The sequence below is a fragment of the Petromyzon marinus genome, chromosome 32, assembly GCF_048934315.1.
Source record: "Petromyzon marinus isolate PM22_M1 ecotype Great Lakes invasive population chromosome 32, UKy_Petmar_22M1.pri1.0, whole genome shotgun sequence".
Taxonomy (NCBI): domain Eukaryota; kingdom Metazoa; phylum Chordata; class Hyperoartia; order Petromyzontiformes; family Petromyzontidae; genus Petromyzon; species Petromyzon marinus.
This window is the reverse complement of record NC_133698.1, coordinates 10,310,633-10,337,001: the sequence shown is the minus strand read 5'-3', so window position 1 is coordinate 10,337,001 and position 26,369 is coordinate 10,310,633. Positions and strand designations below refer to the sequence as shown.

Here is a 26,369-nt window from a genome sequence, read left to right as displayed (position 1 = left end):
CCACCCCGGGGCAGTGATGGGACCCCGGGGTCCCGCCAATTGCTTCATTTAATTCTGTAGGGGGGGGGGGGCTGTCTCTCCGCAAGACGCAAGCCACTTAAACAGCTCCATAATCCGGTGGTTAGTCAAAGTGGGCCCCCTCGAACTCGTAGCTTTAGCTACCGGGGGGGCTAAGTGGTGGGGGGGGGCGCGGGGTAGGAGGTGCAAGGCAACCCCCCTGCCTGCCCCCCCCCCCCCTCCCTGGTCACTCTCAGTAGCAGCCATCGCTGTCGATCCACCCGGAATCACCGCTGCCCTCGAGTCCCCGGCCGCCGTCGCCGGTGCCGTAGAAGGCGGCGCGGCGCGGCCACGAGTCGGTGGCGCGGCGCCCCTCCGAGCCGGCGACGCTCGCCAGGGTCCCGCAGCCGCTCTCGCTCGTGTTGCCCTCGCCTCCGCCGCCTCCGCCGCCTCCCCTCGGCTGCTGCAAAAGGAAAAGAATCCCACACACCCCGCCCACCCCACACCCACCCCCCCCCGTATCGCCTTCAGCAGACTGTTGGGGGTCCAAGTGCTGTTAGCGAGTGGCACCTATTCGTACAGAGCAAGGGGGTCGGGCAAACGCAAGAAATTTTTTTTTTATCGAGAAGAGCCAAACATTTTGTTTTTGGTCGAATTCGGTCGGGCAAAAATTTTGTTTTTGTTTCGCTCGATATTTCAATGCCACGTGGTGGATACGAGGACGGGAATAAGTGCAGGGAAGTCGTCGCGGCCTTGTGTCCCATAAGGGATGACGAGGATTCACCAACGGACGATGCGAATACGAGACGGTGGGTCCTTAACATAGCGGTCAACTCGTTGTCATGCGCTCCCTTCTTGCAAACCAATGCAGACATCATTGGTCACCCCGTGCCCCTTATAAACCTCAACGTTCATCCTATACACTACACTCTACACTGTACACTACTATACACTGCACTATACACTACACGACTACATACATGTCAACCCTTCATCAGTGCCCTACCTTATTACGGACCAATTCAGAGCTTATTGGTCACCCCGTGCCCCTTATAAATCCCAACGTTCGACCTACAAACGTGCCATCACGATGGAGAAACACAAATAGACGAACAAAAAAAAACGTTTTGCTGCCCGCATTGAAACTGCTGTACGCCGCGTGGACCTGCAAACTCAATTTCCCTGCACAAGAACGCGGGGTAAACCGTACGGGTTGACACGGCACGGGTTGACACGGCACGGGTTGACACGGCACGGGTTGACACGGTAAGGGTTGACACGGCACGGGTTGACACGGTAAGGGTTGACACGGCACGGGTTGACACGGCACGGGTTGACACGGCACGGGTTGACACGGTAAGGGTTGACACGGCACGGGTTGACACGGCACGGGTTGACACGGTAAGGGTTGACATGGTACGGGTTGACACGGCACGGGTTGACACGATAAGGGTTGACACGGTACGGGTTGACACGGCACGGGTTGACACGGTACGGGTTGACACGGCACGGGTTGACACGGCACGGGTTGACACGGTAAGGGTTGACACGGCACGGGTTGACACGGTACGGGTTGACACGGCACGGGTTGACACGGCACGGGTTGACACGGCACGGGTTGACACGGCACGGGTTGACACGGCGCGTGTGCCTCGAGAAACAACGCCACAAAGCAACGGTCCTTAAATAGCCACCGCAGCCGCACGCGGCTCCGGTGCCGCAGGCTGCCGACTCCTGATTCGACAGCAGCAAGCACGCAATCAAAGACAAAGATCCCCCGTGTAGCGTTCAATAGACTATTAGGGGCAAGTGCTGTTAGCGAGCAGCACCTGTGAAGGGCGGCACGGCACACGGGGGGGGGGGGGGGGGGAGGGGGTGGGTGGCCAGCACCACGCCCGGACGCCTTTGTCTCCCGAGTGACTATGTTTACTACACACACCGCACCGGTGTACTCATTTGAGGCTGAGTCGACCTAGAGGAGGCCCATGACCGGTTCAAATAATCCTCACTGGGTGTTGGCCGTGATCGGGAATCGAACTCGGGTCGCCGGGTTCGTAGCGCAGCGTCACGCTAACCGCTACACTACCGCTCCCCATACAGCACAAATAACAACAACAACCGCCATTCGCCGCTAAGTGGCGGTGACGTCACCACGACGCTTGTGCCAGGCCATGTGCACCTTGAGGCCACGTGAAGTGTCGAACGCCCGCTGGCAGGAGGTCACGGGGCAGACACAGGTGCCACGGGTCGACTGACTGAGATGACTGGCTGATGCACCACCTGTGCCCCCTACTGTGCCAACCTGCTGTGCGTTAGCCACCCGGCGCTCCGCTCGCTGTTGTGAGCGTCGCTCCTCCGCCCTCCGTTGTTGTTGGAGGGCGACTGCCTCCAACTGCCCAGTAGCGTCCTTCACGAGCCTCCTCCACAGAGGCCGATCTTGACACCGCTGGTACCAGTCATCGGCAAGTCCACTCAGCTCCACGTCCTCCTGTACCACATCACTCCATCTCTTCTCCAGCCCGTGCCGCGCCCGTTTAGCCCCCTCGATCCGGCCGAACAAAAGCTGTTTCGGCATGCGGTGGCTGGGCATGCGGGCTACATGACCCAGCGAATGCAGCCTTGCCTGCCGGAGGAGCTCACCGATGGGACCGTGACCAGATCTTTCAAGAATTTGTGAGCTCCTCACACAATCCAGCCTGGTTAAACCCAGGATGGATCGTAGGCAGGCCAGCCTAAATGTTTGTAACCGGCGAAGATGTTCCATTAGGGGGGTCCACGTTTCACAAGCATAGAGAAGGGAGGGAATGACCGTGGCCGAGAAGACCTGAAGCGACAGACCAGGTAGCTTCCACACAGCGTTATGCAACCGATGAAAAGATATTGCCGCTCGACTGATTCGGAGTGAGACCTCTGCTGTTAAACTGGAGCCGGTCATAAGCACACTGCCCAGGTATGGGAAACTCTCCACTCTGTCCACAACTGCCCCATCACCGATTGGGAGTTGTGGGGGTGGAGTGTCCGATGGTACAAAATACCCAGGCAGGTGCTTAGTTTTGGTGGGGGTAATGGTAAGGCCCCATCTCTTAGTAGCCCGCTCCAGTCCCAGCAGCAGCGTCTCCAACTCCTCCTCTGAATGAGCAGCTATTACCAAATCATCGGCATACATAACGTAGTTGAGCAATAGGGAGCCATCCCTTGACCGCACCCGGGCATCGATCAGCCTCCCATTATATCTGTACCATATGGAGATTCCCACGGTACAGCTATTGAAGGCTTCACGAACTACGTGGTCAAAATAGATGTTAAATAATGTAGGAGCCAGAGGACATCCCTGTCGCACCCCAAGGTGTACAGGGAATGGCTCTGACTCCCGGCCACGTAGTTTTACCCGGCCCCGCTCACCATCATGAAGGCCCTTAATGATCGTGAGCAGAGGGTCAGGGACTCCAAAAGCACGAAGAACAACCCAGAGCCCTGGCCTACTGATGGTATCATAGGCCTTGACCAGGTCAATAAAGCAGAGATGTAGGTCTTACAGCGCAAATACACACACACGCACACACATTCAGACATACGCACACACACATACACACACATACGCACACATACACACTCACAACAAAGAAAGACATACGCACAAAGACATAGATACGCATACACGTGTGCGCAGTCACAGACAAATACGAGACAAAGATCCCCCGAATAGCCTCCAAGGGACTGTTGGGGCAAGTGCTGTCAATGAGCAGCACTTATGAAGGGGGGGCTGGGGTAGGTGGCCAGAATCAGAATATTATTTTTTTGCAGGAGGAATCCGATGAGCTATAAAGCTCGTTTTCACAGGTGTCCAGTCGGGGCACAGGGTAAGAACGTTACAACAACAAACAATACAACAACAAACAGTACAACAACAAACACGACAGTAGTGCTGAAGTACAGGGAACGCCAACAAATGACCACAAAAACTTACAAATAAAACTAAACCATCCCCATCCTACCAGGCAAAGCCCACTGAGGCATGAACTTATTTTTTTTAAAGCGACCTTATTTTGTCACGTGACTACGGTGTAAGGTCGCCTTCATCCAGCAGTGGATTGACCGTGGCTCATGTAGATGGCTTGGGGAGGTCTTCATCCAGCAGTGGATTGACCGTGGCTCATGTGAATGGTGTGGTGAGGCCATCATCCAACAGTGGATAGACCATGGCTCATGTGAATGGTGTGGTGAGGCCATCATCCAACAGTGGATTGACCATGGCTCATGTGAATGATGTGGTGAGGCCATCATCCAACAGTGGATAGGCCATGGCTCATAAGGATGGCGTGGTGAGGTCTTAATCCAGCAATGGATAAGCCATGGCTCATGAGGATGGTGTGGTGAGGTCTTAATCCAGCAGTGGATAGGCCATGGCTCATGAGGATGGCGTGGTGAGGCCTTCATCCAGCAGTGGATAGGCCATGGCTCATGTGGATGGTGCGGTGAGGCCTTCATCCAGCAGTGGATAGGCCATGGCTCATGTGGATGGCGTGGTGAGGCCTTCATCCAGCAGTGGATAGGCCATGGCTCATGTGGATGGCGTGGTGAGGCCTTCATCCAGCAGTGGATAGGCCATGACGCATGTGGATGGTGTGGTGAGGTCTTCATCCAGCAATGGATTGGCCATGACGCATGTGGATGGTGTGGTGAGGTCTTCATCCAGCAGTGGATAGGCCATGGCTCATGTGGATGGCGTTTTGAGGTCTTCACCCAGCAGTGGATAGGCCATGACGCATGAGAATGGTGTGGTGAGGTCTTAATCCAGCAGTGGATAGGCCATGGCTCATGTGGATGGCGTGGTGAGGCCTTCATCCAGCAGTGGATAGGCCATGGCTCAATGTTGATGATTACGCAAATGCCGCTGCTGCTATTGCTGCCCCTGATGATCATGTTACAGCTGATCGTTACATTTCTGCAGTTGACGCTACAGCTGCTGCTGTTGCTACAACTGCTGCTACAACTGCTGCTGCTGGTAATCATGACGCCGGTGAGAATTACGTCGATGCTGATGATGATGATGATCATGATAAATGAAGATAATCCTCCCAACAGCTGCTGACGACTATGCAGCTGATTGTGATCCAGCAGCAGCAGCAGCTAATCCATCAATCTTAGTGCAACTTGATGATGAAGGGGAAGCTGATGATAGTGCTGCTACTGCTGACAACCTTTCACAGGAGAGGGTTACCGCTAATCCCGGTTTGAGGTGGACTGTCTGACAATCGGCCTCTTCGTTCGGGTGATAGAGCAGCACAGGATTCATTGACGCGGACTTTATTCCAGTATCGCTGCACAGCTTTCATCACGCAAATCGCACGCACTGGCTGAGAAAACCAAGTCTGCAGTGGGAAATAAAATAAAAGTGTGGCTGCCCTGTGTCACACACTGGCCACGGTGGTGAGACGTTAACTACCTCGCCTGACGCCTGGTAGATATTTGGAGTTTTCGGTGTCTCTCTCTCCACGTGGTCGCGAGGATTTCTCTCCGGGTCCTCCGTTTTATTTCCCACCCCCCCCGCCCGCCCGCCTCCATATTTATAATCAACATCACGCGTTTATAGTCTTGGTTCTTTCGGTAAAGTCACGTCGAAGGGAAACAATAGAGTGATAAAAATATAAAACAATAAAATATCTCATTGTTTCCCTTCGACGTGACTTTACCGAAAGAAACAGGAATATGAATCCCTGCAGTCACGAAAGCTTTAAACCAAAACATCACACGTTTAGTCGAGTATTTGGCCGCTATAAAATGCCACGTGATGACGAGCTATCATTTGTGGCCAGGTCGCTTCTGAAAAAAAAAAGAGAGCTACGTCGCAGCTCAGTGGGGCCTTTACCGAGTGAAAAAATGGAAAATAAATGAGCGTAAAATTGTTCAGTCGTTTAAACAGTTTACACTCTCGTCAGATCACCGCCGCTTCTCTGACCCCGCACTTGATGTTGTCATAGCGGCCCGAGATGCTGCTGCTGCTGTTGCTGCTGCTGCTGTTGCTGCTGCTGCTGCTGGAGCCACCACCGCCTCCACCGCCACCACCGCCGCCACCGCCGCCTCCTCCTCCAACGCTGGGACCCAGCGACTCGGAGCGGCGACGGAACGAGCTGACATCTGGAGGCGCGCCGAACGACGCCGCCGCCGCCGCCTGATCCCGGATAACGCCGTGGATGTCGGGACTCGGGCTCCGAGCCGGAGAGAGCCACAGGCTGGCCAGGTGCGGCGTGTGGCTCTGGTGAGGCCCTTTCCTGCGCCTGCGAGAGATGCGGGGAGGGCGGTGGGATGTTGGTGACGAGGGAAGAGTCTCTGAGTCGCAGGATGTATCACGCATTAATCGGTCAGGTGGGGCCCGCAGTATTTGAGTTGTCCCGCGCGCGGTCGAACCCAGGCAATTGTTGTACATCGCGGCCCCTCACTTCGACTGATCGCATCGTCGTCATTGCGCTCACGGTCTCGAACATTAAACGCTGGAGGGGGTCACTCCACTTTCGCAAAATGCAGCCACCGCAGCCAGGGCCGGCTTAAGATTTTGTAGGCCCCTGGGCTACAGGTACTGTGGGGACCCCAGTAATATATTTCAATAGGAAAACAAAGTTAAAGAAAAATTAAAATGTAATTTTTACAAGGCTAACAACAAATAAAATTCAGCATTCACAAGCGAAATCACTTTTCACTTCATCTCTGGAGGCCCTTCAGCTGGTGGAGGCCCCCTGGCCTGCAACCCCTAAAGCCCCCGTGCCTTAATCCGGCCCTGACCACAGCTCCCAAGTCGTAGTTACCTCGTTGCAACATCACGTTAATGCTCTAATTGGATTAAAATAAAACGCGGAACGTAATTGAAAGCGTAACAAAATACTATTTTTGACGTAAAAACTTTCGTGGCTGCAGGAATTTATATTCTTTTGATCTTTCGGTAAAGTCGCGTAGAAAGAAAAAATAAAAGTAAATACAAAAATAAAAACGACGACGTTTCGATCACAACACAAGCGATCGTCGTCAATCTTTCCCGAAAGATCCAAAGAATATAACAAAATACATTTAAACCGCGCGATTAAATACGTTACAGTGAGGGAAAAAACGTATTTGATCCCCTGCTGATTTTGTACGTTTGCCCACTGACAAAGAAATGATCAGTCTATAATTTTAATGGTAGGTTTATTTGAACAGTGAGAGACAGAATAACAACAACAAAATCCATGAAACGCATGTCAAAAATCTTATGAATTGATTTGCATTTTAATGAGGGAAATAAGTATTTGACCCCTCTGCAAAACATGACTTAGTACTTGGTGGCAAAACCCTTGTTGGCGATTACAGAGGTCAGACGTTTCTTGTAGTTGGCCACCAGGTTTGCACACATCTCAGGAGGGATTTTGTCCCACTCCTCTTTACAGATCTTCTCCAAGTCATTAAGGTTTCGAGGCTGACGTTTGGCAACTCGAACCTTCAGCTCCCTCCACAGACTTTCTGTGGGATTAAGGTCTGGAGACTGGCTAGGCCACTCCAGGACCTTAATGTGCTTCTTCTTGAGCCACTCCGTTGTTGCCTTGGCCGTGTGTTATGGGTCATTGTCATGCTGGAATACCCATCCACGACCCATTTTCAATGCTCTGGCTGAGGGAAGGAGGTTCTCACACAATATTTGACGGTACATGACCCCGTCCATTGTCCCTTTGATGCGGTGAAGTTGTCCTGTCCCTTTAGCAGAAAAACACCCCCAAAGCATAATGTTTCCACCTCCATGTTTGACGGTGGGGATGGTGTTCTTGGGGTCATAGGCAGCATTCCTCCTCCTCCAAGCACGGCGAGTTGAGTTGATGCCAAAGACCTCCATTTTGGTCTCATCTGACCACAATACTTTCACCCAGTTGTCCTCTGAATCATTCAGATGTTCATTGGCAGACTTCAGACGGGCATGTATATGTGCTTTCTCGAGCAGGGGGACCTTGCGGGCACTGCAGGATTTCAGTCCTTCACGGCGTAGTGTTACCAATTGTTTTCTTGGTGACTATGGTCCCAGCTGCCTTGAGATCATTGACAAGATCCTCCCGTGTAGTTCTGGGTTGATTCCTCACCGTTCTCATGATTATTGCAACTCCACGAGGTGAGATATTGCATGGAGCCCCAGGCCGAGGGAGATTGACAGTTCTTTTGTGTTTCTTCCATTTGCGAATAATTGCATCAACTGTTGTCACCTTCTCACCAAGCTGCTTGGCAATGGTCTTGTAGCCCATTCCAGCCTTGTGTAGGTCTACAATCTTGTCCCTGACATCCTTGGAGAGCTCTTTGGTCTTGGGCATGGTGGAGAGTTTGGAATCTGATTGATTGATTGCTTCTGTGGACAGGTGTCTTTTATGTATACAAGTAACAAGCTGAGATTAGGAGCACTCCCTTTCAGAGTGTGCTCCTAATCTCAGCTCGTTACCTGTATAAAAGACACCTGGGAGCCAGAAATCTTTCTGATTGAGAGGGGGTCAAATACTTATTTCCCTCATTAAAATGCAAATCAATTAATAACATTTTTGATATGCGTTTTGTCTGGATTTTGTTGTTGTTATTCTGTCTCTCACTGTTCAAATAAACCTACCGTTAAAATTATAGACTGATCATTTCTTTGTCAGTGGGCAAACGTACAAAAGCAGCAGTGGATCAAATACTTTTTTCCCTCACTGTATTTGCGTCCTTTGGGGCCGTCCATATATGACGTCACACACCTAGGGGGGGAGGGGGGTCAGACATTTTTGACGATGTGTGACGAGGGGGGGAGGGGGGGGTTTGAGAAATGTGACGTCACATCAAAATGCGCAACTTTAAATAAATATAAACAATTTAATTGTTATAACAACACTAATTTTTATTAATTGACTAATTTATAATTATTTGATTATTTAAATTTACTAAGGTAACCTTTTATTTATTCCATGAAGGAGCATTTTGCTTCTCCGTGGGAGAATGGAGAAGCATAAATTTTATTTTTAAAAATAATGATTGTTATTAAACATTTTTATTTTAATGATTCTACCAGGGCTTTTCATTCTGTGGAATGAATATATGATTGTTATCCATTTGCTTCGTTCTACTACAAGGTTTCAAGTATTTTTTATAGTTATAATTACTTTTAATATTTTCTAATTATAAGATAACTTCAATTTAAAGCTTTCGTGACTGCAAGGATTAATCTTCTTTGGTTCTTTCGGCAAAGTCACGTAGAATGAGAATAGAATAATAAATTGATAAAATAAAATAACACAATAATATTTTATTCTCATTCTACGTGACTTTACCGAAAGAACCAAAGAAGAAGATAACTTCAATTGTAATATTCTGAACATCCGCAGTTGTAGTTAGACGTTGAATATTTTCAAGTAAATTTAATGCTAAAATTCAGCTTTCCAACGCCTCCTTTTAAATACGTGCAGCGCCACATTAAACACGCACTACAATGACAATAGTTTAAAGTGATTTGAAGCATATTTTATTTTCAAAATGGAAATATGGTTTTGGGGGGGGGGAGGGGCAGAGCTTTGTGACGTCATATTTGAGGGGGGTCTGACTTTTTGTGGCACCGTGTGACGAGGGGGGAGGGGGGGTCAAAAATCGCGTGACGTCACTTATGGACGGCCCCTTTTAGACTACTGTTGAAAACAACTCATGGTGGTTGTCAATGGAGGGAGGGGATGCCCAACTACATTACCGCTCAAACAAAAAGACAAAGATCCCCCGTATTGCCTGTAACAGACTGTTGGGGCAAGTGCTGTGAACGAGCACCTATGAAGGCCGAAACTGTACACGAAGGGGTGGGTGGCCAGCACCACGCCCAACCGCCTTTGTCTCCACAGTGGCGATGTTTTTTAACACCGCACCAGGTACTCATTTGAAGCTGAGTCGACCTAGGGGAGGCCCAGTACCGGTTCAGATAATCGTCACTTGGTGTTGGCCGTGAGCGGCAATCGAACCCGGGTCGCCGCGTTCGTAGCGCAGTGCGCTAACCGCTGCACCACCGCTCCCCGCACACATGCACGGACACACACGCACGGACGCACACACACACACGCACGGACACACACACACACGGACACACACACACGCACGGACACACACACACGGACACACACACACGGACACACACACACGGACGGACAGACACACACACGGACACACACACGGACGGACAGACACACACGGAGACACATACACGGACACACACACATGGACACACACACACGGACACACACACGGACACACACACACACGGACGGACAGACACACACGGACACACACACGGACACACACACACACGGACGGACAGACACACACGTACACACATACACGGACACACACACACGGACACACACACGGACACACACACACGGACGGACACACGGACGGACACACACACGGACACACACATATACACACGGACGGACACACACACACACGGACACACACACGGACGGACAGACACACACGGACACACACACACGGACAGACACACGAACACACACACACGGACGGACACACGGACGGACACACACACACGGACACACACATATACACACGGACGGACACACACACACGGACACACACACACACGGACACACACACGCTCACCACTGCGAGAAGATGCGTGCGCAGAGGAGGCCCGAAGCGATGAGCAGGATGAGCGCCAGAGGGACGGCGGGAATCGCCACAAACAAGAGGTGGTGCACGGAGCCTGCGTCGAAAGACAAAGACAAAGTTCCCACCCGGTGTAGCCTGTAACAGACTATTGAGGGGGGGTGTGGGGGGCAAGTGGCGTGAGCGGCACGGCACACGGGGGATGTGGGTGGCCGGCAACCACGCCCGGCCAACTTTGTCGTCTCCCCGGTAGCGAAGTTTTTACACGCACCGCGCCGCCGTACGTGAACGCATCTCGCGTGTCGCGGTTGGCTGTGTACGGTGCGGAGGAAGTTCGGCGTCCATACATTTGAGGCTGGGTCTAACATAGAGGGGACAACCACACATTCACGCATTTGTTTTATTGGCTGGGCGGGATGGTGGGTGGCTCAGCACGTGGCTGCTGCTGCTGCGGCTGCTGTGGCTGCTGTGGCTGCCTGTGATCTAGCGCTGTGGTGCCAGCAGCAACGAGGATTCGTGGATCGCCGCACCGATCAGTTTCACACGCAGGAGGATTTCGCGACCAATATCATCCATAATATAGGGGGGGGAGGGGTTTTTGGGGAGGGTTAAATCGCGTAAATATATAAATGTGTCGTTATACCCGCCACCACCCGACACAGCCAAATGAGTAAGGTTTGTCACGTGAAAAGAACGTGGCCAATTCGTTACTAGTGCAGCACACCGGTGTGTTGGAGAGCAAATCCACAACATTTAACGAAACTTCGTACTCAGATTGTAAAGGGGCCGTCCATAAATGACGTCACGCACCTGGGGGGGGTCAGACATTTGTGACGATATGTGACGAGGGGGGTGTTGATAAATGTGACGTCGTGTAAAAATGCGCAACTTTAAATAAATATAGAATTGTGATTTAAAGCTTTTGTAACTGCAGGGATTCATATTCTTGGTTCTTTCGGTAAAGTCACCACGTAGAAGGGAAACAATAAAATAATAAAAATATAAAACAATAAAATTCTCACGACGTTTCGACCGCAACACAAGCGGTTTTCACACCTGATGGTGATTGCTTGTGTTGCAGTCGAAACGTCGTGAGAATTTTATTGTTTTATATTTTTATCATTTTATTGTTTCCCTTCTACGTGGTGACTTTACCGAAAGAACCAAGAAAGTAAATAAATATAGAATTGTTATAACAACACGAATTGTTATAACAACACTCCTACAACATCAGAGTGCAGCGCCACATTAAATACGCACTACAATGACAATAGTTTAAAGCGATTTGAAGCGTGGCTTATTTTCAAAATGGAAATATGATTTGGGGGGTGGGGTAGATCTTTGTGACGTCATATTTGAGGGGGGGGTCTGACTTTTTGTAACGCCGTGTGAAGGGGGGGGGTGGGTGGGGGGGTCAAAAATCGTCCAAAATCGCGTGACGTCATTTACGGACGGCCCCAAATGTCGTGGATTTTGCTCTCCAACACGCCGGTGTGCTGCGCTGGTAACGAAAAATCGGCACGTTTTTTATTTACGTGACAAAACCTCACTAGCTTGGCTGCGTGCGGGCTGGTGGCGGGGTTTACCGACGCGCCAACATTTACGCGATCTAACCCTCAAACAAAACAACAACAACGACAACAACACGAACTTGACCCTGCACAACATCGGTCGCGAATTCCCCAACACACGCCAAGTCGCTTCGCGTGCGTAATAACAATTCTCCGGGGTGTTTTGTCGGCCGACGGCGTGTTCGGTCGACGCGTGGCGAAGGCGGGGGAGGAGTGCTGAGCTGGCGCTCACCAAAGCCATCGGCGGCGAAGTTGGGGTCAGGAGGCCCTGGGGGTGCGAGGGGCGTGGGAGCAATGTCTGTGTGACGCACACACACACACACACGCACGCACGCACGCACGCAAACAAAGGTAAAGATCCAACCCTCCCCCCCCCGTATAGCCTTAGCAGACCGTTGGGACAAGTGCTGTTGGGGCAGTAGCGTCTTAAGAAGGCCGTCACGGAACACGGTGCGTTGCTTGTGCGGCCGTCTGGAACGCTCTTCCTTTCCGATATCAGGAAGCCACTGGGAGCTGTGATGCACTTTTAAATCATCATCATCATCATCTAGATTGACAAACTCATTTCTCTTGAACTGACTGCTTTTTTTAGTGTTTTAGTTTATTGTCCTTCCCCCCCCCCCCCTCTCCCCGCACCCCGCACCTCCGATTAGCACGGTTGTCTACGTACGGCGCGAAAGAAGTTCACCGTACATACATACACACACACACACACGTACGTCACCATCGTCACCATCACAACGCAGTCCCCCCCCCCCTCACCCCCAACCAGTCTTAGGTCCTAGGGGTACGCGCGTTATTGACATGTCGCTCACGCACTCCCGCGTGACGAAGCGACCGGACGCTCGGGACGCCGCAAGGGGGAGGGGGGGGGGGGTGAGGGGCAATTTACACCCGGGGGCGAGATTGAGGAAACGGTGGCAAAAGGTCACATCGGCGGAGCGGGTGACCTTTGAGTGGAGCTGCGTTCCGCGCTCTCTTTGTTTACCGGAGGGGTTCGGTGCAGGTGTCGTCGCCGTCGATGCGGCCGTTCCGTTCTCTGCGGGTGGAGAGCGACGAGGCAGGGGGGAATCGGCCGATGAACGCCACGCACGGGTATGGGGGATGGACCACCGGGGGGGGGTGGGGGGTGGGTGGGGGGGTGGTGAACAAATACAAACAAACGTCGACGTGACGGCATCAGCAGCGGACACTGAAGACTTCCACGAAGCGCCGGAGCGAGGTCCGAAAGTTCCAACCCCGCGTTTTGTAAAGCACCACCACCCGCCCGCCCCTCTGCCGAATGGTGCTGGTGGTAGTGGTGGTGGTAGTGGTAGTGGCGACGCGAGATTTGACCGGCAGTGGCTTTTAGCGTAAGAGGCGACCTCAGAATTTCATAATAAAAGCTCAACAAAAATGTGTTGTGTTGGATCGCGCAAATGTAAATGTATCATTAACCCGCAACCATCACTCGACCGCGGCGGCCAATTAGTAAGGGTTGTCACGTCAACAAAAAGGTGCCCAATTAGTGAACTCATTCAGCACTAAACGGGTGGTGCGTTGGAGAGTAAACCCAGTGCCGGATTAAGCTAGTGCGGGGCCTGTAGCATGATGTTATAAAGGGGCCCTAAATAAAATAAAAACATTTAAAAATATAGAAAGGGGGCGGGGGAGGAGCCCTACATTTTTTTTTTAAAACACGTAAATATTAAAACACACAAATGTTTTACTTGCATAGTAAAGTAATTGTATTTTTTTATTTGCTACACAGTCGGATAATACGACAAATCGCTAACCTTAAACACCCAGTCGTTCATAAAAGTACAAGGCGGTATAGTACTATAGTAATAGAGCAAGTGCAGAATCACTGAACCGGAATTGATAGCTTGAAAGCATTTAGCGCGAGGCCCTTGAAAGTGCGGGGCCCGTAGCTACTACTACATATGTAGTATATTTTAAAATGTTTTTAGTAGCTACTACTACATACATAAGTAGTAGCTACTACATAAGTAGTAGTAGCTACTACATAAGTAGTAGTAGCTACTACATAAGTAGTAGTACTTATGTAGTAGTTACTGCATTTGTAGTAGTAGCTACTACATACTACTACATATGTAGTAGCTACTATATACTACCACATATGTAGTAGCTACTTCATACTACTACATATGTAGTAGCTACTACATACTACTACATACGTAGTAGTAGCTACTACATACTACTACATATGTAGCTACTTTTGCTACGAGGATAATCCGGCACGGAGTAAACCCACGATATTTACAATTCGAGTGGGACGTTTCGCTGGTGATTCCAGCAACCGGCCTCATCGGACCTGCACAGAGAGACTCAAGTTACCCGTAGACTCGCAGAGAGCCCATTGACTCGCTCAGATGGTTCTGACCACTTCACATCATCACGGTAGAGAGATTTGGTGGGGCTGTAGTTGTTGTTATTATTAATTTGAATTTTTTTTACCAGGTTAGGCCCACTTAGCTATGTGAGCGATCTGCCCACAAATTATAGCTCAACGAAGTGGTTTATCACGCGGAAATGGAGAGCAGCAGCCGAATAATCTAAACGCGTGACGTTGATTCTAAATGTGGAGGGAAAAGACCCGAGACCCCGGAAACAGATCAACGCGACCACGGGGAGAGAGAGAGAGACGCACGAACTCCAAATACACAGTTGCCAGGGTTGGGATCGAACCCACGACCTCCTGTATACCAGGCGAGGTAGTTAACATCTCCTAGCCACCGTGGTGGTGGTGGTGATGAGAGAGACACACAAACTCCAAATACATAGTTGCCATGGTCGGGATCGAACCCACGACCTCCTGCATACCGTGGTGGCGACGATCGCGCCCGTACCTTCGCTACCGCCGTACTTGCAGATGAAGTTGTGCTTCATGTTGCAGCGGTCGTCGTTCCACGTGTACATGTAGGGTCCCCCGAACCCCTCAGCTGCCGTGGGCTGGTGGTACATCACCACGCAAACCTCGCTGCCGCACGAGGGCTCGTCCGCGTACCACTTCCTTGGGGGGGGGGGGGGGGGGTGTATGGAGAGGGGAGAGAGAGTGATGAAAATGACCACCTCGGTCGGTCAACCGGGCCAATCGGAATTCGCGCGTGATGTTTTATTGTCCCAGCTAAGGCCCTCCCTGAGCCGCGTCGCTCTCTCTTTTATTTTTTGTCCAGGAGCGAGCTGGCTGTCACGAAATGATGGCTCGGCGAAGTGGCTTGTCGTCACCACGTGGGAATGTAGAGCGGACAAATACTCGAAACGCGTGACGCCGATTCTCAATGTGGAAGGAAAAATCCGCGCGACCACGGGGGGAGAGAGAGAGAGAGAGAGAGACACGCAAAATCCAAATATACAAGCGTCTTCAGGGTCGGGGTTAAAGCCCACGACCTCCTGTATACCAAGCGAGGTAGTTAACATCTCCTAGCCACCGTGGCACCCCATTTGGGTGTCGGGATGCCCACGGGAGATTTGGGCGCGGTGTGACCAACCGAGCTGGCGTGGAGTTGCCAACCATCCCGGATCCGCCCCGGGGAGTCTACTCCACCAAACTGACATTCGGCCTCCTCCAGGTGGCTTTTAGTGAACGCAATCTGGGATGTAAAAAAAATGGGACGTATTTTTAGAAGAAAATAAAGTAGTAATTAAAACAAACTTTCCGGAATAGCTTCAGTCACAGTCGGCAGCCCTATGTGTGCGGATCGATAGATAGGGTTGGGGTTAGGGTTAAGGATGGGGTTTAGAATTTTGCTTAGATTAGGAGTGTGGGTTAGGATCACGAGTTAGAGGTTTCGGTTTGGGTTCGGCACAGGGTTCGGGATTTTGCTTGATGAGCAGTGGTTGGGATAGTATGGGATTAGGGCAAGGGAGCATTGACAGCGGTGCAATAAGGGACCTCGTGCTGAGTTCTAGATCAGTGTAGTCTCGTGCAGCGTGCTCCAGATCGGTGTAGTCTCGTACTGTGAGCTCCAGATCGGTGTAGTCTCGTGCTGTGAGTTCTAGATCGGTGTAGTCTCGTGCTGTGAGTTCTAGATCGGTGTAGTCTCGTGCTGTGAGTTCTAGATCGGTGTAGTCTCGTGCTGAGTTCTAGATCGGTGTAGTCTCGTGCTGAGTTCTAGATCGGTGTAGTCTCGTACTGTGAGTTCTAGATCGGTGTAGTCTCGTGCAGCGAGCTCCAGATCGGTGTAGTCTCGTGCTGAGTTCTAGATCGGTGTAGTCTCGTGCAGCGAGCTCCAGATCGGTGTAGTCTCGTGCTGTGAGTTCTAGATCGGTGTAGTCTCGTGCTGTGAGTTCTAGATCGGTGTAGTCTCATGCTGAGTTCTAGATCGGTGTAGTCTCGTGCTGAGTTCTAGATCGGTGTAGTCTCGTGCTGAGTTCTAGATCGGTGTAGTCTCGTGTTGTGAGTTCCAAATCGGTGTAGTCTCATGCTGAGTTCTAGATCGGTGTAGTCTCGTGCTGAGCTCCAGATCGGTGTAGTCTCGTGCTGAGTTCTAGATCGGTGTAGTCTCGTGCTGAGTTCTAGATCGGTGTAGTCTCGTGCTGAGTTCTAGATCGGTGTAGTCTCGTGTTGTGAGTTCCAGATCGGTGTAGTCTCATACTGTGAGTTCTAGATCGGTGTAGTCTCGTACGGCGAGCTCTAGATCGGTGTAGTCTCGTGCAGCGAGCTCCAGATCGGTGTAGTATCGTGCTGAGCTCTAGATCGGTGTAGTCTCGTCTAGTGCGTCTCTCTGCGCACCGGTACGATGCTCGGCTGCCATCGCTCCATGCGTAGAGATCCTCGCACGCCGCCACCAGCCCCCCACTGAGCCCCCCACCCCGCCGTGACCTCGCGCCCCCATCCTCTCTCCGCAGTCCGATCCAGAAGTCTCCGTCAGCCCCCCCAGCGACGCTGCTCACCAGCGCCTGTAGACAAAAACACAGAGTGGGGGGGGGGTGGGGGGGGGGGTTAAATAAATTATTTTTATTTCACCAGGTAAGGCCCTGCTGAGCTATAAAGCTCTTTTTCAGAAGCGACCTGGCTATCACAAATGATGTCTCAGCGAAGTGGCTTATCATCATATGTGGCAATGCACAGCAGCAGCCAAACAATCGATACGCGTGCTAAACCGAACTTAACTATTTGTATCCACAATACAGGTTTTTTTTGGGTTAGGTCGGGTGAATATAAATGTGCCGTTAAACCCGCCACATCATCACTAGTGGTGTGGGCCACCACACATTTTTAAACAATCTTTGGATTTGACAGCAGCTCGATGACGATGATGATGGTTATGATGATGATGATGGTGATGATGATGGTGATGATGATGGGGGGTGTTGTCACCATTTGTGTTTTGTGTCGGGGGCTCGCACGTCAGGGGGCCGCAATAAAGGCCACCAAGGGGGGCCAGTGGCCCGCGGGCCTTGCCATGAAGAGCACCGACCTAGATCCATGTTGTTTCTCATTGTGGGGGCGAAACACCAGAGACAAATCCTTGCCACCCCCACGGGGAGAGAGAGAGAGAACACGCCAACTCCAACGATACAGAATCAGAATCTGTATTTAGACTTCAGGAATCCGATTAGCTCATTTATCACAGTTGCCCAGGCATCAGGGTCAGGACCGAACCCACGACTTGATAACTTGTGGCCCACCCTGTACAACAACTCCTCACGTGTCGTAGCTTGTGGCCCACCCTGTACAACAACCCTCACGTGTCGTGGCTTGTGGCCCACCCTGTACAACAACCTTCACGTGTCGTGGCTTGTGGCCCACCCTGTATAACAAACCTTACATGTTGTGGCTTGTGGGCCACCCTGTACAACAACCTTCACGTGTCGTGGCTTGTGGCCCACCCTGTACAACAACCTTCACGTGTCGTGGCTTGTGGCCCACCCTGTACAACAACCTTCACGTGTCGTGGCTTGTGGCCCACCCTGTACAACAACCCTCACGTGTCGTGGCTTGTGGCCCACCCTGTACAACAACCTTCATGTGTCCTGGCTTGTGGGCCACCCTGTACAACAACCCTCACGTGTCGTGGCTTGTGGCCCACCCTGTACAACAACCCTCACGTGTCGTGGCTTGTGGCCCACCCTGTATAACAAACATTACATGTTGTGGCTTGTGGGCCACCCTGTACAACAACCTTCACGTGTCGTGGCTTGTGGCCCACCCTGTACAACAACCTTCACGTGTCGTGGCTTGTGGCCCACCCTGTACAACCTCCCTCACGTGTCGTGGCTTGTGGGCCACCCTGTACAACAACCTTCACGTGTCGTGGCTTGTGGCCCACCCTGTACAACAACCCTCACGTGTCGTGGCTTGTGGCCCACCCTGTATAACAAACCTTACATGTTGTGGCTTGTGGGCCACCCTGTACAACAACCTTCACGTGTCGTGGCTTGTGGCCCACCCTGTACAACAACCTTCACGTGTCGTGGCTTGTGGCCCACCCTGTATAACAAACCTTACATGTTGTGGCTTGTGGGCCACCCTGTACAACAACCTTCACGTGTCGTGGCTTGTGGCCCACCCTGTACAACAACCTTCACGTGTCGTGGCTTGTGGCCCACCCTGTACAACAACCTTCACGTGTCGTGGCTTGTGGCCCACCCTGTACAACAACCCTCACGTGTCGTGGCTTGTGGCCCACCCTGTACAACAACCTTCACGTGTCCTGGCTTGTGGGCCACCCTGTACAACAACCCTCACGTGTCGTGGCTTGTGGCCCACCCTGTACAACAACCCTCACGTGTCGTGGCTTGTGGCCCACCCTGTATAACAAACATTACATGTTGTGGCTTGTGGGCCACCCTGTACAACAACCGTCACGTGTCGTGGCTTATGGCCCACCCTGTACAACAACCTTCACGTGTCGTGGCTTGTGGCCCACCCTGTACAACCTCCCTCACGTGTCGTGGCTTGTGGGCCACCCTGTACAACAACCTTCACGTGTCGTGGCTTGTGGCCCACCCTGTACAACAACCTTCACGTGTCCTGGCTTGTGGGCCACCCTGTATAACAACCCTCACTTGTCCTGACTTGTGGGCCACCCTGTACAACAACCTTCACGTGTCGTGGCTTGTGGCCCACCCTGTACAACAACCCTCACGTGTCCTAGCTTGTGGGCCACCCTGTACAACAACCCTCACGTGTCGTGGATGGTGGGCCACCCTGTATAACAGGTAACGTTTTGGGCAATGTCCATTCTTCATGGGTGCTATCGGCTCCACTGGGGGCGATGTCTGTGGGAGGGAGGGGCGGGGTGGGGATGGAGACGCTGGACGCGAGGGGACTGGAACGCTAGGGGTCGCCCAAGACACGCCAGGGATTTGAGATCCCATCGGCAAAATTAAGATAATTGGGATCTCATTCACGTGGCCCATGTTGATTGCAGAGCAACGTTCTTCATTGCAAGGCCTCGCGGGCCACTGGCGACCCCCTGGTGGCATTTAGTTCGGCCCCTGACGTGCGGCCTCCCTCACAACACCCCCATCATCATCACCATCATCATCATCGTCACCATGCTGCTGTCAAACCCAACGATGGTTTCAAAATGTGTGGCGACGCTCACTACTACTGGCGATCTCTTATCAGCCAAAAGTGGCACCCCCCCCATCCCCCTCTGAACATTATTAAAGAACACACCAGTGGAGATTGTGGAGCAGCAGCTGTCAATGTAATGCCGGGATGGTCGAACGAGATGAATTGTGTCAGGAGTAGCTGAGTGGCGGTGAATCATCGCTGTGATGATGACGATGATGACGTCTCCCCGTGTCGTGTTTGTGAATCGGGACATTGGGTTGTTACTTATGCAGGGTGGCCCAAAAGTCAGGACATATCGGGGTTGTTTTTATACAGGGTGGCCCAAAAGTCAGGACACATAGGGTGACTTATACAAGATGGCCAAAAAGTCAGGATATAGAGGATTGTTATGATACAGGGTGGCCCAAACGTCGGGACACATAGGATTACTTATACAGCGTGGCCCAAAAGTCAGAATATAGAGGATTGTTATGATACAGGGTGGCTCAAAAGTCAGGACACACAGACAGGGTTGTTACATGGAGTGGCCCAGAAAGTCAGATCGAGATGGCGATTGAGACGATGATGAGTATCGAGATAACGACGACGATCGAGGTGATCGTCATCGACACGGTGAAGATCATCGACACGATGACGATCATCGACACGGCGACGATCATCGACATGGCGACGATCATCGACACACCAACGATCATCGACATGGCGACGATCATCGACACACCAACGATCATCGACAGAGCGACGATCATCGACACGGCGACGATCATCGACAGAGCGACGATCATCGACACGGCGACGATCATCGACCCGACGACGTTGGAGTCAACGACGCTGATGGTCACGACGGAGACGGCGGTGACATCACCTCGATGACGCGCTGCTCGTGAGGGGTCTCGACGCTGGCGAGGTCGCCGCCCTCCGCCTCGCACGCCCTCCGCGCCTCCCGCCACCCGACGCGGCGCGACGCCTCGGCCAGGTAGGCCACCTTGTAGCAGGGCCCGGCCTGGCCTCGCCGGCACAGCACCTGGCCTGGGAGACCGCGCCGTGGCGGCCGGGGACACGCGGCAAGCATGGGCAGCGGCAACGGCATGCGGCGGGAACAGCAGCGGTAGCTGCAACAGTAGCGGCACCAACAGCAGCGGTAGCTGCAACAGCAGCGACACCAACAGCAGCGGTAGCTGCAACAGTAGCGGCAACAGCAGCGGCACTTGCAACAGTAGCGGCACTTGCAACAGTAGCGGCACCTGCAACAGTAGCGGTAGCTGCAACAGTAGCGGTAGCTGCAACAGTAGCGGCACCAACAGCAGCGGTAGCTGCAACAGTAGCGGCAACAGCGGCGGCACCAACAGTAGCGGTAGCTGCAACAGCAGCGGCACCAATAGCAGCGGTAGCTGCAACAGTAGCGGCAACAGCAGCGGCACCAATAGCAGCGGTAGCTGCAACAGTAGCGGCAACAGCAGCGGCACCAACAGTAGCTACAACAGTAGCGGCAACAGTAGCGGTAGCTGCAACAGTAGCTGCAACAGTAGCGGCACCAACAGTAGCGGCAACAGCAGCGGCGGGAACAGCAGCGGTAGCAGAAGCAGCAAATTCTTCGCCGCTATCAACAACATCATCATCAGCAGCAGCAACAGTTGTTGACACCGTCGCTCCAAGTGGAGGTTTACTCATTTTGAGGCTAAGTCAACCTACGGGAGGCCCAGTACCGGTCCGGGAAGCATTTGCCAAGTGGTGGCGCGGTGGTTCGCGCAGGTGCGCTCAGGACCTGCAGGCCGCCTGCATTTTCATTCTCGACCCACGGCTAACATCAGTGGCGCCTGCTATTGGAAGCTAAACTAAAATAAAACTAAAAATATATATTTGTTTTAATTCTACCAGGTAAGGCCCCACTGAAGCTACGTAGATCTTTTTCCGAAGCGACCTGGCCATCACAAATGATGGCTCAACGAAGTGGCTTGTCACGTGGAAATTTCGAGCAGCAGCCAAATACTGTGAACGCGTGGTGATGCTGATTCTAAATGTGGAGGGGGAAACCCCGGAGGACCCGGAGAAGAATCCACGCGACCACGGGGAGAGAGAGAGACACAAACTCCAAATATACAGCAGCAGCAGCAAGCGTCAGGGTCGGGTTCGAGCCCACGATCTCATGTATACCTGGCGAGATAGTTAACATCTCCTAGCCACCGTGATTATGATGAGAAAGAGAGAGAGACGCCACACAACTCCAAATATACAGCAGCAGGCGTCAGGGTCGGTATCAAACCCACGATCTCATGTATACCTGGCGAGGTAGTTAACATCTCCTAGCCACCGTGGCGAAACGATCCTGGTCCAAGCCCCCCCCCCATCTCCCCCACCCCTATCCCCTTCGACAACCACCGCACTGACCAGCGCGGTGAAGTATGGTCAAAACACCCTTCAGCCATTCATCCAGCAGTGGAGTTTCTAAGGACTGTGCATCACGGGTAAGAAGAATTCGAAGAGGTATTTTTACTTGTTTTAATCTTTGGCCACAATAGTTGGAATCACACCCACAACTCTAATTGTACACAAATACAGCGGCGGCGTCAGCAGTAGCAGCGGGTATCCAGCAAGACGACAACAACAACAACAACACATTTTGACTTAATAAATAAAATAAGTGATGGAATGAACGCGTCTATTTAGTTTTATTTCCTCCACTTATTCGATCTTCAACAATGCAGTTTGTACATTTTGTTGTCAACAAGACATCCCACAGTGACTCATTTCCTTGCCGTATTCAAAACGTCAATTTTTACGTCTAAACTATGTTTAAGATGTAAGTTGTTGTTGTTGTTAAAACGGCTGCCCTCGAGTGAGAGCCGAGTACGCCCCCGGACACGCGGGGTTGGCCGACCCCCACGCTCTCGACGATTCAACGCGTCCGCGATCATCCACCGTGTCGAACACATCGAGGCGCTTCGCTGTGCGTGACGCCGCTCATCATCATTGCCACGAACAAACAGCGCTCAGAGCGTACACTTGTTCGCCGCTAGAGTTTTAGACATGCCAGATATCACGGCAGCTGCAGCAGCAGCAGCAGCGCTTTAATCATAATCAGCAGCAGCAGCGGCATCAGCATCAGCATCATGATCATCATCGGCGGCAGCAGAGAGAGGGTTACATCGCGAGCCACTGGCAAATGAAACGACTATTGAAACGATTCTCAAAGTGGCACGCCGAGAGACGGTGGCCGAGGGGCACGCGGCTTAGAGAACAGACGCAGCAGGGTTCTGCTTCCACCGCTGCTGGTGTCGCGTCATCGACGGTGCCGGTCAGCAGAACGCGCGCCAGGGCCAGGGAAGGCGGGTGGCTGATGGCCGGTGGACGAGACGGGGGGGGGGGGTGGCAGCCCGAAGGAGCGATATGGATATGGGAGATGGAGCGATATTGGAGATGGAGCGATATTGGAGATGGAACGATATTGGAGATGGAGCGATATTGGACATGGAGCGTTATTGGAAATGGAGCGATATTGGAGATGGAGCGATATGGGAGATGGAGCGATATTGGAGATGGAGCGATATTGGAGATGGAGCGATATTGGAGATGGAGCGATATGGGAGATGGAGCGATATTGGAGATGGAGCGATATGGGAGATTGAGCGATATTGGAGATGGAGCGATATGGGAGATGGAGCGATATGGTAGACGCTGCTGATGATGCTGATGCTACTGTTATTGATGATGATGATCACAGTGTAATGCTGCTGGTGCTCCCAATGACACCGTCGCTGCTGCTGCAACTGATGATGATGCTGATCATGCCGATGCTGATGATGATGCTGATCATGCCTATGATGATAATCTCCAAAGATGATGATGCTGCTGATGATGATGCTGATGATCCTGATGATGATTCTGATGACGATTCTGATGTTTCTTATTATGACGATACCGATGGTGGTGATGATGCTGATGATGCTGCTGATGATAACGACGATGATGACGATGATGATACCGATGATGATACCGACGACGCTCACGATGACACCGCTCGCTCGTCTCACCGCTCAAGAGGCGCTGTGAGCCAGCGACGCGGATCACGATCCACACCCCGACGACGACTCCTAGAGACCCCATCGCGTGCCGCCCTGCCGACACCTCGGCCGCCGCCTCCGAGGGGGTGTCCGGGAATCTTTGGGGATCAAGGAAGAAGCAGGAGGGGGGGTGCTGGATGCCCCCTTCTCGATTCCCACTTCCCTGACGCTGTGCGTGTACGTGCGTGATAGACACAGGTAAAGATCCCCCGTGTAGCCTTTAACAGAGTGGGGAGGGCTGGTTTGGGGCAAGTGCTGTGAGCCGAGTAGCGGCAGGGGTGGTCAACCACCACGGCCGGCCCGGCCGCCTTTGTCTCCCCGGCGGTGATATTTAACTAACGCCGCTTTCAGGTACTCCGTTAAGGCTGAGTCGACCTAGGGGGTCGACACTGGGCAGCCGCCGCGCCCTACTCTGCGTGTGTGTTGCTGCGTTAAGTTGTGTCGTGTGTGCATGTGCGTAAATACCTCTGTGTGTGTGTGTGCGGGGAGCGGTGGCGCAGTGGTTAGCGCACTGCGCTACGAACCCGGCGACCCGAATTTGATTCCCGCTCGCGGCCAAAATCAGTGACGATCATCTGAACCTAGGTCGACTCAACCTCGAATGAGTACTTGGTGCGGTGTGTCGCAAACATCGCCGCTAGGGAGACAAAGGCGGTCGGGCGTGGTGCTGACCACCCACCCCCTCGTGTGCCGTGGCGGTCTTCATAGGGTGCTCGCTAACAGCACTTGCCCCTACAGTCTGTTAAGGTTATAAACGGGGGATGTTTGTATGTTTACGCGCGTGCGTATGTGACAAGTGTGCATATGTACATGTGTGTGTATGTGTCTGTGTGTGTGATGTGTATGTGTGATGTGTCTATGTGTGTATGATGTGTGTCTGTGTGTGTGATGTGTCTGTGTGTGTGATGTGTGTCTGTGTGTGTGATGTGTCTGTGTGTGTGTGATGTGTCTGTGTGTGATGTGTCTGTGTGTGTGTGATGTGTCTGTGTGTGATGTGTCTGTGTGTGTGATGTGTCTGTGTGTAATGTGTCTCTGTGTGTGTGATGTGTCTGTGTGTGTGATGTGTCTGTGTGTGATGTGTCTGTGTGTGTGATGTGTCTGTGTGTGTGATGTATCTGTGTGTGATGTGTCTGTGTGTGTGTTGTGTCTGTGTGTGTGTGATGTGTCTGTGTGTGTGATGTGTCTGTGTGTGTGTGATGTGTCTGTGTGTGATGTGTCTGTGTGTGTGATGTGTCTGTGTGTGTGATGTGTCTGTGTGTGTGTTGTGTCTGTGTGTGTGTGATGTGTCTGTGTGTGTGATGTGTCTATGTGTGTGATGTGTCTGTGTGTGATGTATCTGTGTGTGATGTGTCTGTGTGTGTGATGTGTCTGTGTGTGTGTGATGTGTCTGTGTGTGATGTGTCTGTGTGTGATGTATCTGTGTGTGTGATGTGTCTGTGTGTGTGTGATGTGTCTGTGTGTGTGTGTGATGTGTCTGTGTGTGATGTGTCTGTGTGTGTGATGTGTCTGTGTGTGATGTGTCTGTGTGTGATGTGTCTGTGTGTGTGTGTGATGTGTCTGTGTGTGTGTGGGATGTGTCTGTGTGTGATGTGTCTGTGTGTGATGTGTCTGTGTGTGATGTGTCTGTGTGTGTGATGTGTCTGTGTGTGATGTGTCTGTGTGTGTGTGATGTGTCTGTGTGTGTGCATGCGCGCGTGTGCATTCAAGTGTACGTATGCGCATGCTGTGTTCATATGTATGTACGCACGTGAACAAACGTATTGTGTATCTGCACAGGTGTGTGTGTGTACACATGCATGTGTACCGCACACGCATGTGCGTAGAGTGTGTAGCCATGTGTGCAAGTGAAACGCATTCGCACGCAAACGCAACCTGGTCCACTCTCCTCTGCACGAGTCGCTTGGCCAACTTGCAGCCCTTGCGGACACCACTGCTGCTCCGTCCTCAACTGCAAGCCTCCCATGGTCACCCCACGCCTCCTCCTCCTCCACCCATCCCTCTCCTCCTAACCCCTCCCTCCTCCACCCATCCCTCTCCTCCTAACCCCTCCCTCCATCCCCCCTAGCCCCCTCCCCCGCATCCCTCCTCCCCCAGCCCCCTAGCCCCATCCTTCTCATCCTCCTCATCCTTCCTCCTCACCATCCCTCCCCATCCCTCCTCCCTCCCCCCTAGCCCCCTCCTCCACACCCCCCCCCAATCCCCCCTAGCCCCCTCCTCCCCATCCCACACTCCTACCCTCCCTCCTACCCCCTCGCGATCCCTCTCCTCCTCCCCCCTTCCCATCCCTCCTCCTTCTCCCCATCCCTATCATCCTCCCCTCCCCATCCCTCCTCCCTCCCTCCCCCCTAGCCACCTCCTCCCCATCCCTCTCACCCTCCCCCCTCCCCATCCCCCCTAGCCTCCTCCTTCCCATCCCTCTCACCCTCCCCCCTCCCCATCCCCCCTAGCCTCCTCCTTCCCATCCCTCTCACCCTCCCCCCTCCCCATCCCCCCTAGCCTCCTCCTCCCCATCCCTCTCACCCTCCGCCCTCCCCATCCCCCCTAGCCTCCTCCTCCCCATCCCTCTCACCC

At 52.5% G+C, this 26,369-nt stretch overlaps 1 protein-coding gene across 2 annotated transcripts; it reads right to left on the bottom strand.

The window, feature by feature from the left end:
* Nucleotides 1-236: 236 nt before the first annotated feature.
* Nucleotides 237-25,771, bottom strand: LOC116938402 (chondrolectin-like). 2 transcript variants are annotated; one of them, XM_076071276.1, is made up of 10 exons: nucleotides 25,671-25,771; nucleotides 23,769-23,896; nucleotides 20,603-20,766; nucleotides 16,945-17,111; nucleotides 15,059-15,222; nucleotides 13,198-13,248; nucleotides 12,442-12,507; nucleotides 10,633-10,735; nucleotides 5,957-6,275; nucleotides 237-460 (listed from the first exon to the last, which is right to left on the bottom strand). In XM_076071276.1, the coding sequence occupies exons 2-10, from the start codon at nucleotides 23,839-23,841 to the stop codon at nucleotides 251-253; spliced, it is 1,317 nt and encodes a 438-aa protein (XP_075927391.1). In that variant the 5' UTR covers nucleotides 23,842-23,896; nucleotides 25,671-25,771; the 3' UTR covers nucleotides 237-250. The 2 variants fall into 2 exon arrangements, with proteins under 2 accessions (XP_075927391.1, XP_075927392.1); XM_076071277.1 differs by lacking the exon at nucleotides 12,442-12,507.
* Nucleotides 25,772-26,369: the final 598 nt, after the last annotated feature.